This window comes from Lycorma delicatula, chromosome 1 (assembly GCF_047948215.1).
Source record: "Lycorma delicatula isolate Av1 chromosome 1, ASM4794821v1, whole genome shotgun sequence".
NCBI classification, from domain to species: domain Eukaryota; kingdom Metazoa; phylum Arthropoda; class Insecta; order Hemiptera; family Fulgoridae; genus Lycorma; species Lycorma delicatula.
The window spans coordinates 92,276,293-92,295,271 of NC_134455.1; the positions used below are offsets into that span (position 1 = coordinate 92,276,293).

Below are 18,979 nucleotides of genomic sequence, written 5' to 3' on the forward strand. Positions count from 1 at the left end.
TATTTTCAATCCTAGCTTTATCACCACTTAAAAACTAAAAAAGATTTTAGCGCAGTTTTACGTAAGAAGACCGACTTTTCGTTATTTTATTTTGTATAATTTTTTGCCCAAGAAATATACAAAAAGAGAAAAATAAGAGGTACATTTTTTTTATTTTTGTTTAATATTAAATTATATTTTCTGTTTATAAGAAAATTAAATTATAGTAACCGTAATTTGATGAAATAATTAAAAATAACGAGTAGACCCTACATGCAAGCATCAAGTTTAAACTCGCTCACTACTGCGTAAGCACGTATGAAAAATACACAATCAAATTGAGGTTTTTGTTGTCTCTTGTCGACATTAAGTTAAGCGTAACTGAAGAACGGCACTATCAATCTTAATCAAATTTTCACACAGATCAACTACGGCAGCTTATCTAAATTTCATTGAAATTGATCGTAGTAGTTTAGGAGGTTTTCGAGCCACAAAATTTTATACATAAATGGTATTTTCGTAATCCTCATACCTCAAAATATAAAGAAAATTCAATTTAGCCCCCATTCCCACCGTACGACCGAAAGTAATACCGTACTTTTCTTCGAAAATTTGGTAAAAAAAATTAATATCATTACTATTTATATAACCTTTTCCTACTCGTTTACTATTCGTAATAATTTGAAGTTATTTACCTAGTTATTAATTAACTAATTTGTAGTCGATGAGGATACTCAATAGGAATGGAATGGAATGCAAAGTTGGCGGGAGTTTATAGATTCTCCCTACGGATCGCAGTACCTGGACAGTGTCCCTTGCTGCTGGATGATTCTATCGGGCGTGTTTTTAAAGGTTTATTTAAGTGACGGTCTAATTTTTCAATTTTTGTCTTATTTTATTTTTTGATTTTAAGGACGGATTTAATTGCATTCCAATCCGTTGTTAGACCAGCGTTATCGAACTCATTTCATGGGCCGACCGTGGAAGGCTAGGCTTTTGAAAACCTGTCCTCCCGACGTAATTCCCTTTCAGACCGTCCACTGAAGTCCTTTCGGTGCTAACGCTTCATAGGCTAGCAGGAATACGCCACAACGGGGCACTAACTATATGGGGGGAGCAATGCGCCCCCTTCTCCGGAGGAGTCGCAATTGCTGGATTGATACTCAATAGGTTATGTACCTTTTTAATAATTTAAAAATGAAAATTGTTTATTGACTCTTTATGTTTGTATCATAAAGATACTACTTTTACTGCATATTTTAAAAGAGTTTTGGTTTGAAAAATTCATTAAGCGATTGATTTTTGATAAATTTTTTTTTTTAAATACCAGGTATATATAAAAAATCTTAACTAGGAATTTTGTAACTTTTCGTTTTTCAACCTATCAACTTGAAGAAAAATTTTTTTTCTAATTTAGGCGTTCCTCATGATAGTGAAAAAATTTATAAAGTAATTTCTGTTCAAATAATCCAAAAAACTTAAGTATGTTGTGCACATATTTTGTTGGAAAATGTGTGCTTCTTTTTGTCGGATTGTATTCGTTATCTTTAATAATCATATACAATTTTTTATTTTTCGGTAAAAATATGAGCATATTAGAGGAAAAATATTTTTAGATTTTATCGTTATGAAAAAAGGTTAAATTTAAAGTTTACGTAAATTCTGGGTAAGTTGCAAAGGAGGATTTCAAGTTATTGTTATAATTAAATCATTGAAATTATTTTATTTTCGTTTGTCTTGTTTTATTATTATTTTCGATGTACGTTAATAATTTCTGTCAGAATGTTTTTTTTAGGATCCTGTACGGTAGATTTAATGTGTTATTCAAGCCGTGTTTTCTCTTTGAAAAGTTAAATGGTGTGACGACGATCTGACTGATTGTAGAGTATTCAAATAACGTTTAAAGCTCATTGTAATGCCGAATAAAAGAATTAGTGGAAGTCGAAAATTAATTCTTTGTAAAACTGGAGTGCAGTATATAAAAGAGTAAATAAATAAAACAGACGACTGTTGTATTATGGCGGGGGTGAATAAAATGTTAGGGCCGTTGGAAGAGAAAGCCGCTTATATTATTGTTATACTACGTTCAGTTCCTGCGGGAAAACCTCCTTACGCACAATGAATCTCTCTCCTATAACCGGAGCGGTCGTCCGGAATATTTAACTGGCTCTGTATGTTAACAGTAAAGGAAACGTTGAGTGTCTGTGTACTTCCTGTTTTTTTTTTCATGTTAAAACTAGTTTAAATCGATTCTGATTCATAGAATTGTTTTAACGCCTCCGGGTATAGCGACTGGTTCCTGGATTAATCTCTTGCCAGTTTCTAATTCTTATGCCGTTGTTGGCGCCCAGACGAACGATTTAACATTAATATTAATCGTTTTGTATTTAACGATAAGATTATCTAGCGTTAATCCGCTTATCGGTGTGTCTTTCTATTTATTAATAGGTTTAAAAACTTTCCATCAACACTCGAATGCGTTTCCTATGAATACGCTTATTGTGTTGTTCATTAAACGGGCGATTCGAAAAATGTTTGCTGTAAGTAATAGATTGATTTACTGGTAAGGCTATTCGCGTTTATGCGACCTTGGATCGTTATTCTTTGAATTTGATATTATGTGACAGATCGTTTAATTATAATCGCCTAAGTAAAACTAAGGCCTACGTAAAATTACGATGTACGGAAAGTAACTTCAAGTTTTTCAATGTATGTCAATAGTACATGTAAACGATGTCAAAGTACAACCGAGACCTTCATTCTGTTCACCTTAAAATGAACATTTCTCCCACAAAAAGCAACTCTGATGATATATCTGATCTCAGAAGCGTTACTGTTCGTATCTCGTTAAAGGTCATATAGCAATCTTGTAAGTTTTTATTCGATTGTTATTTAAAAAATAGTTCACTAAAAACTTCTTTAATCCAAAAAAAAAACACCCCTTTACTTAAAACAAAAGGTTTTATAATTTTGAAAGTTATTTTTCTCTAAATTACCTGTTATTAGGGTATAAACAGTCTTTAACCGTTAGTATCTACATTTTTACCCCGCAAAATAGGAATGCGAGGTTGTTAGGGTGAGAACAAGTTTTACCCGTTGACGTACCAGATGATAACGCGTTTTAACAGTTTGTTGTTAAACAAATTTGTTGTGTATTATATCATTTAATAAATCATATAAACATTTTATATATTTCTTTAAAGTAAAATTTTTAAATAAGGAAATAAATACAGTCCTGAGGCTATTACTAAATTATGTTTGTCTTTTTCATTAAAGCTCAGATTTTAATCTTTAATAAATGCAGGGAAATTTCAAATAATAATTACTTACTTTTTGTTACATTTCTATTTGTGAATATTTATTATAAGTTATTGAATTTCTTTTTCATTTTGACTTTTTTTAAAGTAATAGTGGAATTTATGAAGTGCTCGTAATAAAAATAATTTTCTTCTTTTATTTTTTATTAGTCGTCATAATAATTAAATTTGTTACCAAACGGTTTAATTTTTTTTTGTAGTGAAACTGTACGATATATTTACTTGATTATAATTTGGAATATTAGACAGTTTTGTTTCGGCAAAACGGATATGGTATGTTAATTTTTTTTCACTTTGGTTTTGTTGATCGGTGAGGTATTGTATATGTAACTTGGTGACAGGCCAAAGATTGATCGTTGGGAGGGTAAGATAGTGTGTCATATACATTTAGTGTAGTGTGCTCGTGTACGTTTGTAATCGTTTCTAAATTACGCATGATGATATTATGTCCCAATTGCTATTTAATTAGGTTATACAGTATATTACGTAAAAATATATATTGTGTAAATAACGTTTGCTTTAAATTAATATGTTACACTTTTAATCTTGAAAAATTATTTTTAATTAATTTATAATTTAAAACAATAATATAATAGACTTCATAAATAAATAAATACATGTTATGTTATTATATAAAACATTGTATGTATCTGTGTGTATATATATATATATATAAAACACCAACTAATATTCTTAAATTATAATTCTGCGGTGTTTTTTTTTGTTCTGTTACACATATTTTTGTGATCAGTCTTCTGCAGTTAATATTTTTATGTAATGAGATGAAAACATTAAATCTCCTTATGAGTGGACTTCATTTTTTAGTTATATTTTAGAATTATCTATAAATAGGTAAATCTCCGGTTGCAGAGAGAAAGTGTACCATTCTGTTTTACTTTCTCCGTAAGAGAAAGAATAAAAATAACTGTAATGGTAAAACTACTTGACGTAGTCTTTTTTCAACGATTCACACGGTTTTTTTTTATTATTCCTTATCCATAATTCATTTCAATCAATTTCACCAATAATATGTTTCTCTTACCCTTCTTTCCGTGTAAGTAAAAACCATCGACAAACCACTGATGCGTTAGCCGAATAAACATTTTCAGCAATATAAGTTTTACTATATCGTGTTCACTACGTATCCGTACGTTATTGTGCGTATGATACTGCATTAGGATCAATAGAACAATAATTATTAATTTTATTTTGATGGAGTAAATTTATACGAATTAGCAATTTCAATTTCCTACAAAGAAACTTTATGTATTAAGTTAATAGCTTTTTTTTTGTAAATTAACTATGTTTTTTAAAATTCTTTATAGTCATGTAGTATTGTGTTTCTCTTATAGTGTATTTGCTGCTTTCTCTCAGTAGTGAAAGCTGTGTTTTAGTGTTCTAGAATGTTTTAATATATTCCGAGTGATCAACTCAAGATGGCCGCTATTGGGATCTCAGAAACTCTAAGTTTATGAGAAATTTTAAACGGGAACCTTTTCTAAATTTCCCTCTAAATTAAAAATACAGTATTACCGTTTTTTTAATCTTCGTCCTTTTTTTAGTACAGCGGCCAGCTTCATTATTTCAAATGGAAACTTCTTGTTTTTATTGCATTTTTGGGTAGAAAATAGTTTTTTAAGATATTTATATTTTTTTGTATGTTTCTCTAAACGCAACCGTTACGGAGCTACGGGCCGACAATTGTAAACTTGCTGGAATTGTAAGCATATATCCTGGAGATTATATTTTTTAAGAAACAGAAATTCAACATTAGCGAGAACCGCATTTGTACAGCGATATCCTGATAGACATCCACCTCACCGTAAACTATTTGAAAGATTAGTCGGGTATCGACAAAGAACCGGGTCATTTCAGAAAAAATGGACAAGGCCAGAACAGATTTGTTACCGAAAATATTGAGACCTATATTCTGGTCTTCTTTGAAGCATATCTTACAGCTTCCATAAGTGAAGCGGCGCAGTTGCTACCCGTATCTTATGGCTCAGCAGAAATTGTGTTGCGTAAGCGTAGTTACCGTGCGTGTAATCCTGGGGTGATGAAGGAAGAAGGCTTGAATTCAGCAAGTGGATTGGAGAGCAGGTTGTGAATTATCCTAATTTTTTGTCTGATATTATTTGGTGTGCCATTTTCTCCGATAATGAAATGTACAATCGAAAAACCAACTATTAATGGTCGAAAGAAAATCCATTAATCGTCAGAGAAGGACACGATCGAGTGAGATTTTTCATAAATTGCTGGTGCGCCATCATCAACAATTAGATTTTGGCCGTGCATTTCGAGGAAGGAAATCTTACGGGAGATCGATATCGTCAGTATCTGAAAGTCTTTCTACTACTGTATATTGTGACTTGCGTTTAAATATATTTCCAACAAGTCGAAGCACCAGCACACAACTATGGCGAAGTAAAGGAATTTTTTAATGCTCATTTCCGAAATCGGTGGATTGTATCGCTTGGCCTTCGCTTGGAGAAGTCTAGACCTTCTCCCGTTAGATTACTTTACGCGAGGATACGTGAAAGACCGGTTGTGTGTGTACATACATCTCTGTATGCTTCAGTATAATAAGTAACAGCAAAGGTACAACATCCACATCACATCACATTGTCGAAAGCTGTTAATGACGTTTTCAGGAGATCGAATGCCTGCATTTTTATTATTGGCGGCTATTTTGAGAATCGTTTACAATTTACGATGCAATTGTGTTGTAAATCTTTCTTCCTATAAACAAACCTAAACCGCTCTGTTCAAGGTAAACGTTTTTTAATCTTACGTATACTTTATTTTCCACTTTACATAATTTTTGAACTTCTAATATATTAAGACGTAGTTTAAACTAGTATGTTTTCTATTTTACAATTTTTTTAAATAATACAGCTGGCCACCGTATTTGATTTTACATTTGTCAGCCCGTAGCTTCTTACGACTGCATTTAGAGAAAAATTTTCAAGAATAAAAGCGTCTTAAAATACTATTTTCTACCGAAAAAATTAATTATTAATTATTTATATCGGATCTTTTCTGTGTATACGATAGTAAAAGCAGTTTTAATATTACATTTTTTCAATATTTAATTCATATAAGTAGTACATAGTCGCTTAAAATAAGTTTCTCAAGGTTTTGTTTTTCTTATTTTACGTTAGCGATGTTGAATTAAGGAGAGTGTTTCACGACCACACCTAGTGTAATTTTTGTTATGTTCATGAAGAAACGTTTATAATCAAATTTAATAGTAAAGTGAATTTTCCATATTTATCTACCACCATTAATTAGTTCAGCCGCGTAAAGCGACTAAGACTCGACGGGAGGGGGTTGATCATTTTATATGTCCCTCGGGTAGGACGAGTTGCCGAATTAAATTTATCATAGCCAAAAAAATGTGAATCACAAGAAACGGGATCCAATGTGTTTTTGCGCGCGGATGTATTATAAGACCGGTTCTTTCTTCCTGACAAAATTAATTATTCGAAACCGTACCGTGCAAATATATTTTATCGTAATTCAGCCTCTCGTAACCGTTTCCATTTATTGTAATTTTAATTTTTTTTATTGTATTATTAAATTCACGAACTATGTAGTTGCATTAGCATCTGTATTCAACAAAAGCGCACAAAATACACCGAGATCCTCCAGCAGGTCAATCGAACCTAAGATGCGGGGATTATACGTAGGCCCGGCATACTTTATACGCATCGTGCGGGAGTCCGGCTAAAACCCGCTGAACCTGACAGGAAAGAAGAAATAAGATGAGGGAAAAAGGTGGATAGTAAGAATAGGATGCTCTGTCTAAACGGAGACTCGGAAACGACAGGTAACCCCATTTTATGAAGTACCTTAGATATTTCTTTAGGTTGTACACCACCCACGGGTTTACTTCCACCCTCAGTCGTAGTAAAGGTTTAAAAAATGTACATTTCCTACAATTCTTTTCATATTTGATATACTTTAATCCTTTTAGAAAGAAGTCTAAAATATTTTATTAAAATTCATCTCGGTATGTAAATCGCATAATAAAACGTTCCCGCGGAGAAGAGGAAGGAAGAAATTACAAAATAGTTGTATTCAGTTCTATTTGCTTTTATATTCATCGCTTGACTTTCACTTCCTAAGATGGAAACCGAGCGTGTAAGTAGGAAAGGGTTTTACCAAAAGGAGAAGATTATTTTTCTTTTTATTCTTAAAAGTGAATCTCAAAAGGTATTCGCCAGAAAACTGTAGAGAAGGAACAGTTAAGTTAAGTAAATATTTAGTTAAGTAAATATTTAAGTTTAAAAAATAGCAGACGTCGCTAGAGTTTCATTCGTGTAAACTATTATATCCGGTTAAAAAGTTTTTTTCTTGTAATTACATTCAAAAAAGTCATCACGCGTATTATCGTAAAAACAAAAGTTCAGATTCAAACCTAGATAATGATCGAAACAAATCGTTGAAATAAACAAATTCATCGAAGCAGAAGTCCTTTTGCCTCGTTCCTGTACGGTTCCTAAATTGCGTTCCTGCATGGAGCCCGTCTTACCCGGTTTTTACAGCCTGCAGTTTTATTTATATATGGAATTTATCGTTGCACATGTTACGAAAAAATTAGCTAATACGTAACGATGAAATTCGTCATCCATTAAAATTTTCTATAAACCGGCCGACATCATGAGAACATTTTTATAAATTAAATATTACAACAACAAAAATAAAGCTATTTTTAAATTTCAGTAGGGGGAACTATGTAGCTATCTATATAGTTCCGTGCAATATTACTGCACGAAAAATAACTGTAAAATATGACCGCTTTATACTTTATTGCGTACATGATGGAGTTATCTCTTTTAGTACCGTCCTCAGATTTCAGTTCAGGTTGGTTCCAGCGGTTCTTGACTTTTAATTGAACACCGATATAAGTATACATACATTGAAATAAACGTTCTGATTATACATAAAGAAGATAGGTTTCTTTTGTTAAGTAATTAAATATTTATTGTAGAATAATAATACTAATGATTAATAACAATAATATTATATTATAATATCGGTAGTTTAATGTCATGAAATTTTTAACTCTGTGATGAATGTCTACGCTTCATAATGGGTTATATGTATCAGTAGTCTCGTTTTGTAGTGTGTGTGTGTGTGTGTGTGTGTGTGTGTGTATATATATATATATATATATATATATATATATATATATATATATATATATATATATATATATATATACACAATTAATCTTATATTTATTATAACTGTACAAATAGGATCCTATAATGCATTGTAACAGAATAAACATAATAAAAGTATATTATTATGAATGTCAGAACCAGAACCGTTCGTTCTACATTGAAATTGATAAAAGGAATGAAGTTTGAAAGAGGAGAGGGTAAGGTACCGAATGCTATGAAAATAAATTAAATAGTATCGCTGTGATTTGATTCTATTGTGCTCGGTTAGGCAGCCCGACAGCCACTACACTACACTACACTATACTGTACTGTATTATTAAGAGAAGAATTACATTACAGTAAACGGGTACGCTCTATACAGGCCCACTACACCTATCGGCTCTTTGTCCGATTGAAAACGATACCGATGATGGTAATAATAATAACAGCAGATCGACTGTGCGATACAATAATATAATATAACGCGCCTCGAACAATATCGGTCGGAATCGCGGAAAGAAGTCATTGACTTTTTATTCGGTTGCTTATCACCTGGCTTCTGTTGTCACATTATCTTATAAATTTATTACTGATTTTATTGCCTGTATTTGCGGGCATTGAAACGTCTGTTGTCGTAAAAACCTTTCTTCGTAAGAGAGTAATTATTTAGAGTCGACTTATCCGCGTTTAATTAACTTTATCTGCGTATTACGGATACGATCGGTTTGGCAATTTTAGTTTTGAACGATGGATTCGTACGCAATTCCGGAAATCTCTAGATATCTGGTGCGACTTTCTTTATTCAGTTCCGATGTTCGTATAATGAATGTATTTGTATAACTTGTCACATCCTCGTTTGGATGTGTTAATTAGAACCCGACAATTGAATGTCGGCCGGGAACGGTTTCGCGGTACCAGTAATTTTAAAATATAACCGGTTCATCCAGGCCTCAAACTATATCGATAGCCCTTACGGGAAGCTACCGCTTGACAAGCTGTGCCGCTCCGACAAGCTGACTCTGGTATTCAAAATATTAATAGACCTAGTGTTGGATTCAGTGAAGAAAACTACTTCCGCTGTACCCGATAAGTTTATCCCCTGGGAGCAGGAAAGAAAGGGATAATTTACCGGCCAAAGGACCGTAAAATAAAAAAAAACAAACCGCTGGAACAGTTATGCTAGAGCTTCTTTAGACAGTAGATAATTATCCCGTTCGCAATTAGTTTCTACTTGGCATCAGATCGACTCATCGTTGATCCTCGGTTTTGTGTTGACCTATCTCACATATATGTACTTACATTAAAGTCCCATAACCGCAAAGTTATTTATCGGCGTTCTGAGGGAAATCACAAGTCACTTCCAAAAATGACAAAACCGTTTTGTGTCAGGCTTTTTAGGGAAGGTAGGAATGGAGTAATTTCCCATCGCCTGTTTTTACTGGCCAAACATACGATTGCATATCAGTATGCCGCGTCTAAATCAGATGATATTCACTCCAGCAAGTGATAATTTTCATAGTATATATATATATATATATATATATATATATATATATAGCCACAGCATCGTTTGTATGTGGGAATAGAATAAGGTGTCAACGATACAGGTTATAGGTCTACATTACACGCTTCTTGGGTGGAATATAGGCAGTTTCAAACCTAATCGTACTCATTATTTTTTTAATGCTAACGGCTGTCCAGACCGTCTCTTTTTGTTAAGACTTAATTAATGATACGTCCTGGTCAGGTGATCTCTAGATACCTGACGTGGTATAGGTGATGTATGAGCTAGGCTGTAGGCACTCACTAAACGAATAAAGGATGTAGATGGCTTCCGTATACAAATCGACAGAATTGTAGAAAACTTTCAGAATATATGAGTCAATCATTCAAAAGCAAATTGCTTTTCAAAAGTTACAAAACAGCCTGCATAGATTCAACTATTCTTAAGGTAATTTTCTACGGTAGTAGATCGCAGAATTGTTTGGCGATCGGAAACAAATCGACCGAACTACGAACTGTTCATTTAGATCAACAAAGGAAGAATAAATAACTGATTTACATGTTTTTAACCGTTCCCGACCTATTTACGCGTTCATCCATCGGTGGATATGAACGAGAACGATAGAAGTTACTCTGATATCATCGAGAACAATTGTGGTGAAAGATGATATTAATATTATCATTGTAAGACAACTGCTGAATAAAGACTTATAAAATTAATTAAACACAAAAAAGTAGGAGAAGATGGTCAATATGATATTTAGGATTGACCGGTGGTGGGGAGAGACTGGATCTGTTATAATCATTGTTTACTTAAAGGCACGATAAGTTCTAAATTTTTTTATACGGTTTAGTAAATTAGTTCTTAGTAGCTCGGAATTAGTAATTGTTGATAATAATTAAATATACATTTGGTTATTTTGAAACGTAAAAGCTTACTTAATAGTTTTTTTTTTATTTCTGACTTATTTTATGAAATATTTCCTGTAAAATTGATGTTCCCGCGGTAAGGGCTAGCCCTAGGCGGAAACCGATCGAAATATATGGTTTTCGTTATCGGTTGACGTTCTAACTGAAGCCGGTAAGTTCATCCTGATATAATTTTCTGGAAATCAAAATTAATTTTATTTTTCAAGCGATACGTTTTACTACTTAATTATATATTTATTATTTAACTATATTCTTTTTTAATTAAATTTTATATAACCTTATTATAGGTATAGAATCTAATTGTTAGGATTAAATTAATGACTTTATTTCAGGACTGATTGAGAAAAAGAAATAGTACTAAAAAAATTGTTAACGTTAACAACCTGTTTTTGTCTTTTATCTTATGTAATATACAAATAGTACATATATATATATTTGTACACATGTATTGTACCACAATTAACAGCAAAGAAATAAGAAGAAAATACGTAAAAACAAATCAATTATTGTTGTATTTTGGAAATATATGCTGAATTTTTTTTTTTTTATTACGTATACTTTTGTGAGAGTCGCTTACCGAAACGTGTTTAAGCGTCATTAATTCTACTGATATGCTGTCTGGTTGGCCGTAATTTATAAGTTACAGTAATATAATTATATTTTAAATAATTTGTATTATATTTATTTTGCTAATTATCTTTTTATTTTTTTTCCAGGTGAGTCGGAAAACGGGATCGCATTGATTAATAGCACGATTTAATACGTCTTACAAAGCGTAAGTTTTTTATTCGTTTTTCTTTGTTGACATGATAGATGTAGAGGTGCTACGTCTTATTCTAGTCGTATAATTTTACCGTCTGTATCTGTCTTTTTTCTTCTTTTAAAAGTGAAACGATTTAATAACAATTATTATCATTATATTGTTAGACTGAATATAATTAAAGGTTTTTAACGAAGCTCTGTTATTTTGATTCTCTAGCGATTGCTAAAACAACAGCAAAACCTATGCGAAAGCGGATAGTTTGTTGTTTTTTTTTCTTTTTCGATATTTTATACTTCCAGCTGTCAGATTTTATTGCGTCAGACATCGGTCCTCAAAATTTGTTTCTGTTGTGCTCCCTTGTAAATTTCTATCGCATTTACGTTACCATTTTACGTCAGCGATTTTTTTTTTTTTAAATTACGAAAGATAAGGATAGATATTTATTAAATTGAGACACCGCGACCAACGCAACACATAGTAAATTCATCATGTGATGAATTTACTAGCTGCCATAGTACGCGTGTCAAGATATACGAATAACTATTAATTTGTAAAGTCGAATTGTCGATCCGATGTCAGTTATCATATTTTTTTATTTATTTTAATATTTACATATTATATAAAAATAGTATTTTTGTCTGATATGTGTGTGTGTGTGTGTACGCCGCGCGCGCGAACGCTCCAACTAATATAATTAATAGTTTATACAAAATAAAAATAAAATACGCTTTTCAATTTTAAAAAGTCCTCATAATAATAATTATTATTATCATTTATACCAGGATTATTAGAATATAAAAAGGAAATAGAAATAATATAGAACAAAAAAATAATAATTGAACAAAAGTTCAATTAAAAAAATATTTCCACTTTTCTTTGATCGGTCCAAGCAGAAAGCTATGTTAACTTCTAATAAGGACCATATCCTAACAAAGGCATACATCTAACCGTTGAACTAAGCTTTTTGTTTTATAAACATACTTGAAGGTATACAAGGTTACTTGTGTGTTTCATTTTTAATGATAATGTTTTACCAATTCTGTTTTAAAAACTAAGATAGTTCAACAATCGAATGTCCTCTTTGGATGTTATTTTTACTTTGTTTCAACGGTTCGTTACCGTAGTCTTAGTCATTTTTGTACGTTTATATTTGAAATTTTTAGAAAGAAACTTATCTAACAATTTTAATTTTTTTTTTTAATAGAAAATAACCAGTAAGAAGTAAATTGAGAACTGATAATGTAGATAGTGCGTGATTTTACATCGGCACTCAATCTAGTCGTAGTTAAATGTGTATTTACGATGTAAAATTAAAGGATTTACGGTAATTGAAAGATTAATATTTGCCTTTGGTTTATTCTAATTGGTTTTAACTGTAGTTAATTTACAAGCTAATTTTTTATCTTTAGAAGAACGAAATTTAATCTGTTTCTGTTTCGGTTCGGTTTCTGTTTTTTACCTCCTAACGGGAGTATTGCATCGGGTTTTCTTTTCAGGAGACTTTTTTTTAATTACGTGCTGTATTGCTATTTCCGGTGACTTTTTTTTAGTGCTATTCCTGTCAAATGAAAAGCGTGACAGACCGACCGACGAATGCTCGCTTATCATCATTTTAACGTCACCAATTGGAGTGTGAAATAAAAAGGGTTTCTAGATCAGTCGAATCGCTTGCTCGTCAAAAGTTAATCTCATGTAGTTGGGATACGATTTAGCATCTAGCCCGACTGGTGGGAGTGTGTTACTATCCCCTCCACCGTTGCGGTTGTGAGGAAGGGAGCGCGCCGTCTGCGGTCGCGTGCTGCAGTCGTGTTCGAGCAGTAGAAGACTAGATACGTACTGCGATCGGGAGTGCGGTGTAGTGTGTATGTGCGATATCAGTGGACCATGAGCCCTGCCCCTCAGGGCGGCTTGGAAGTAGAACGCTACATCGGAAGCTGCCTCATTTCTCAGTCCGCTCGATCTCCGCCAGGCAAACAATTTCTTCAAAATAAATCGAAAAAAGCGGTAGCCGGTGACGGTACGGCACGGCAGTTCGTATTCAATCCGCGCGATTCCGCCAGTCATGCCGGGGGACCCCGTTACTCCTTGCCTCCCATTCGCGGAGATTTCTATCCTCAGCACGGATGGGCGGGAATGCCTCTTTTCTGCATGGCATCGAATAATCAAAGAAGAAATCGCAAGGGACCGATCGTCAACAACCGATCGCCTAAAAACGCAACTGCCGGGTCGCAAAACAAATCGTTGAAATGTTCCGTCGATCTCCAGGATTTGGATGGTAACAACAGGTCACCGCTGTCTCGTTTAGCTATTCATACTCAGGGAGCGCCGCTTATACAAGCCGGTCGCTACAATAAATCGGGGTTCAACAGAGGAGTACCACCGCTGAGGTTGTACAGAGGCGGTGATGCGGGCGGACGGAGATCCGATTCTTCGAGAGAAGTTAAAGTGGTCCAGAATAAAGAGCCGGGTGCCTGCGACAGCGTGAGCGTTGCCAGCGATGAAAGTTCCACTAATTCCGAAAACAGTTTACCGAGAATCATCAAGCCCCGGAAACGCCGAAAGAAGGACCGCAAGCCACCGGCGACTCCGCAACCGGTGAAATCCGTAGATTCAGTAACTCCTCCGGTTTCTGAAGAAAGCAAATCTGACACTTCTGTAAAAGCTTTTACGCCGACCGGTGTTCCTAAGGTTGAAGTATCGATTCAACAGACCGTAGAAACGGTACTTTCCGACGGAGCCGATACGTCGCTTCTACCGGGTTGCGGTGACGATCTGCCGTCCGAGCTAGATCAAGATGATGGACCCGCGTCCACCTGCCAGTGTCGTTATTGCGATCCTGCCGGTGTCATCTGGGATGTCGACCAGCGGTGTTATTCTCCTTTCTTAACGCCTCCGTCGCCCACCGAACTGAAGTTATCCTACTCCTTCAGAGGCTACGATTTGGGGTCTGCACTGCGTCGAAGCTGGAGCGAACCTTCTTCGAGTTACGTCCCTCCGATACAACAGAGAACAAGAGCTTGCAGCGAGTCTCAGACCCAGTCGCATCAACAGCCCCAAAGTTTGGAGGTTTCTTCCGAAATAATCACCTCGCCGAACGGACATCGTGACATCGAGATTAAGTTTTTTTCACCCAAACCGAACGGTACCAGACAGTTTAAAGTGGAAGAATGATTTATATATGTGTTCTGTTGTTTACGTGTAAATGTGTGCAGTGGTGAAGTATGTGTCAGTTAAAAATGGAAATAAATTTTCGACAGTCAAATCTAATGTGAGTTGCGGAAAATGTTTGTTGCAATGTTTTTTCTTTGTTAATCAGAAATATCAGTTTTATTATTTATTACGTATAATTTATAAGAAATAGATCTCAAAAGATTGCAGTTTTAAAGCCTTTGTTGAACAGCTTAACAGGCGAAACGTGATTTTTGATGACGTATTTTTTTTAGTTCCGTTGGCGTAAAATTTTAACGCGATTTTTTTTTAGTAGCAAGTAAATACACTTTTCATGTAGTAAAAAATACTAATTTATTTTATTATAATTTTTTTTTTGTAATCAGAGGCATTTCAAATACAATAATCGGCCTCGCTGACTTGCAACATTGTGATAAAGCTGATGCGTGATAACAGTTTATTAATTTAATACGTTTTATAAGATTAAATAATAAATAGGACAATATTAAATTGTCTGCGGAGTCAGACTTCTTCATATATTCTGTATTTATTAGTAGCAAGTGTCAGCTGTTATTATTCATTATTATCCTGAGTTGGTTTTTCTTTATTTTAGGGTTTAGCCTTTTTACTTTTACTTTTGTCCAAATTTAATTTTCTCTATGAATGAACATGTGTATTATAAAAAAGAATATTTTTATTCGTTTGGGTTGAAGAATATTATATATATATATATAATATTCTTTCATGTTATTAAAGCAATACATTTTGTTAATTTCAACTAATAAAACATATATGTTTATGTAAATTTAAATAATTATTTATAAATTCTTTGAAATTTGGTTTTGGATCAGATAATATTGATTAAATAACGGTAATAATTTTACAGTTATTGTCTGTATAAAAACTCATAAAAAACTATTATTAATAATTTATAACTTTTCGGCATGATTTAAATATAATTCTTTTTCTGGTCGATGGTTATGGAATTTTAATTTGGGCCGGGGCAGATACTGATTTTTAAACGAAGTAGTAATTTTCTTACCCCGACCAAAATATTGATTCTAAGTTATTTTTTTGTGTAATTATTCGACTAAATCGAGTTGTAGTGTTAATCGATCATGTTTTTTTATGGATTTTCGTACAGGTGACATCTGTTCATAATACATAGTTATTATTACCAATATTTTTATTTATAATTGAAAGGCAGTAATTAATTTTCATTTATTTTTCTAACTGATTTTGTTTTTATTTATTATACGTCGTTGTATCGTAGTACTGAAGTAGATTTCATTTATGGGCGTTCGAATGGACGCACACAATAATTGTGCCTTTTGATTTTTGTTTTTAACTGTCGTTTCGAAATAAATTATATGGAAATATAAATAAATCGCCATTAATTGGATGTTTTAATTATTTATTTAATTGTACATTGTGTTTGTGGATTAGAATTATAGTGTTAAAATGTTATTATTATTATTACACGTCTTTCTTTTTTTATTTACATAATGGTGTATGTAGATAATTAACTTAAAATAATATGAAATTGTATGAAAAATGACTATTACAATTTTAAAAATTACTTGAATGATCCTTTTAAATTATTAATAAATAAGTTTTATTTACTTTCTTATTTTAGTTTTTAAAAAAATGTTTTTTGTTTTAAAAATTTGGACAAAACTTAGGACAACTGTATCGTCCGACTTTGTACAAACTTTTGGTCAGTCATTCTTTTTTTATTTTACTGTTATTTTTTTTTTTTTAATAAATGGTACTTTGTAAAAGTGAAATACTTTTATTAGTTTAGTTGTTAGGTCTTGGCAGTTGGGAGACCTAAACTACTTTTGGTTTGGTCAGCCAGTAGCAAGCGTGTGTGCTTTAGCTTGGTTTTTTTTTGTATTATTTTTTTTAGCATCACTTTTTTCACTTCATAGCTTTTTAGATTTTTTTTAAATGTAATTATTATATTATTTATGTTAATAATAAATAAAAATTGTTTTTTTTTAAAGTAAAGTTTATATTTTACTTATTGAATTGAGTTTTTATTTAATTTTTTTATTTCCATTGATTCATTAATATTATTTACGATTTTATTATAATGATTATTTAATTCTGAGGTTTTGTTTGAAAATAAGTAAACAAAAACTTAATATTTTGAAGCTTATAAGAAAATTAAACAGTAATTTATTTTAATGATCGCCCATTATTAATTAAATTTAATTGAAGTTTCTACGTAGTATTATATTAGTTAATTTAATGGTAAATTAGACTGGGAGTTTAATTAATTTCTTTGCTTTTTTTTCTTAGTCTTGTTTTATTTTTAAGTTCATCGGTGTGCAGTCAACGGTAGCTATTTAGGGATGCATTTTTAGCATCAGGTTTTCGTTTTATTTATTTATTATTTTTTAATTTAGTTATTCCGTTTTTTTGCGCAATTACCAGATCGTGAGCGGTTCTCTGAAGTATTAAAATCCTTTATTATTAAAATTTTATGGCCAGTTTTTCTTTTAGAATTTTATACAAGTGTGAGTGGATGCGATTTAGAATTCTTTTAATGCAAGAGGTGCAGTGGTTTTAATTGTATCTAATAAGTACAGTTATTTTGTTAAATATGTAGTATTTATGTAGCGGTGTATATTGTAAAGCTGCAAAGAAAACGTTTTGTTTTTAATTTAATTGTAACTTGTTATATAAATTTACTTGTATGTATAAAAAACAAAGAAAAAAAGCTTCTGGCTAGAGTTTCCTTTATCAACGTAATAAAATTTATTTTTAAAGCTGAAAAGATATACAGTGCGGTCGTTTCAGTGTTTTAAGTTTTAGTTTGAGACCAAATTATTAAACTAGTGTTGACAGTATCTCGAAAACAATTACTGCTGTATCAGTCATAATTCCAATATATATATATATATATATATATATATATTACTGTGTAGCGTGAAAAATATAAAGTTGTTCGAAATTAAAAGAAAACATAACAGATCAGTTGAGTATTTTCATGTACCATTAATTTTAACAGTTTTAATTTATAATATTTTCTTGTTGAAAACAAATTTTCTCGGATAATTTTTAGAAACCGATTTGCGAATAAAAATGGATTTGTTTGGCGTTAAGAAAATTATTTACAGACATGCTCATCTCTTAGAACCGCTATTTTTCCATCCAGTATTTATAGAAAACGCTTTAGAATTTTAAATACCTGGGAATCTGTTTTTTATAATTAAAATTATTAATTATTTACGTTTCGAAGTTTACCTTATTTATTTATCAATTTAATGCTTCGTGATTATATAAGGGTAATATATTTATTTTAATTATACATTTAAGTCGGTTTATTTAGTTACTACGTAGATTGGTGTCGTGGCCTTGTTAATTTGTTTTTATCGATTAAGATAAGTAATTATAACAATTATTCATAATTATGGAACTTTAAATCGGTTATATAAAATCCTCAGTATATTTCGTAACCGATGATATCGGTCTGAAAATCTAACAGCTGTTTAAACTGTTTTATAATGATGAAACTTGCTCAACAGTACTTAAAGTTCATTGATCATTTGGAATTGTTATTGTTACGGTTTAACGAATCGCCGTTTTGTTCTCATATTAAATATACATTGAAATAAAAAGAAGTAATTATTCTTTCGATATTTTATTGCTATCAGTTACTTTATTTGAAGTCGACTTTAATATATACGCTGAACTGCATAACATTAACGGTTGTAGACCATTCTACAAATCGGTTCTGAAAATTACGTAGTCATTTACAAAAATTACAAGATATGTTCCTAGGAAAGCTAGTGGTTTCCCGTCGCCTTCGCCGAGCCAAATATACGGTCGCATGTCAACCACCTGATTTGGGCAAATGGTACAAGTGACGCCCTTCATTTTATTGATTATAGGAATCGAGTGTGACCAGTGTCCCGTGTACTTGAGATATTTTACCTGTTACAACCGTATGAAAGATCGATCCAAATACTGCAAAGTAACGATTTATTGTAGCTCTTTCTGTGTTCAAACAACTTTACAAAACATTTTCTCCCCTGATATATCTGATTGTTTGTTCGAGACTACAAAAGTTTATATTACTAATTTTTTTAACTAATTAAAAACAGTTCGATCTGTTTTCTTCTTTTTTTTTTTAAACAAATTTA

At 32.1% G+C, this 18,979-nt stretch overlaps 2 protein-coding genes across 4 annotated transcripts in view; both read left to right on the plus strand.

The window, feature by feature from the left end:
- The window catches only part of twin (CCR4-NOT transcription complex subunit 6-like twin), a 654,848-nt gene that overhangs the window by 123,785 nt on the left and 512,084 nt on the right, over nucleotides 1–18,979 (plus strand). The gene's annotated exons all lie outside the window — the stretch shown is intronic.
- On the plus strand, nucleotides 13,455–16,838 carry LOC142320172 (uncharacterized). Its single transcript, XM_075357857.1, has one exon. It carries the CDS (start codon nucleotides 13,545–13,547, stop codon nucleotides 14,829–14,831), a length of 1,287 nt encoding a protein of 428 aa, XP_075213972.1. The 5' UTR covers nucleotides 13,455–13,544; the 3' UTR covers nucleotides 14,832–16,838.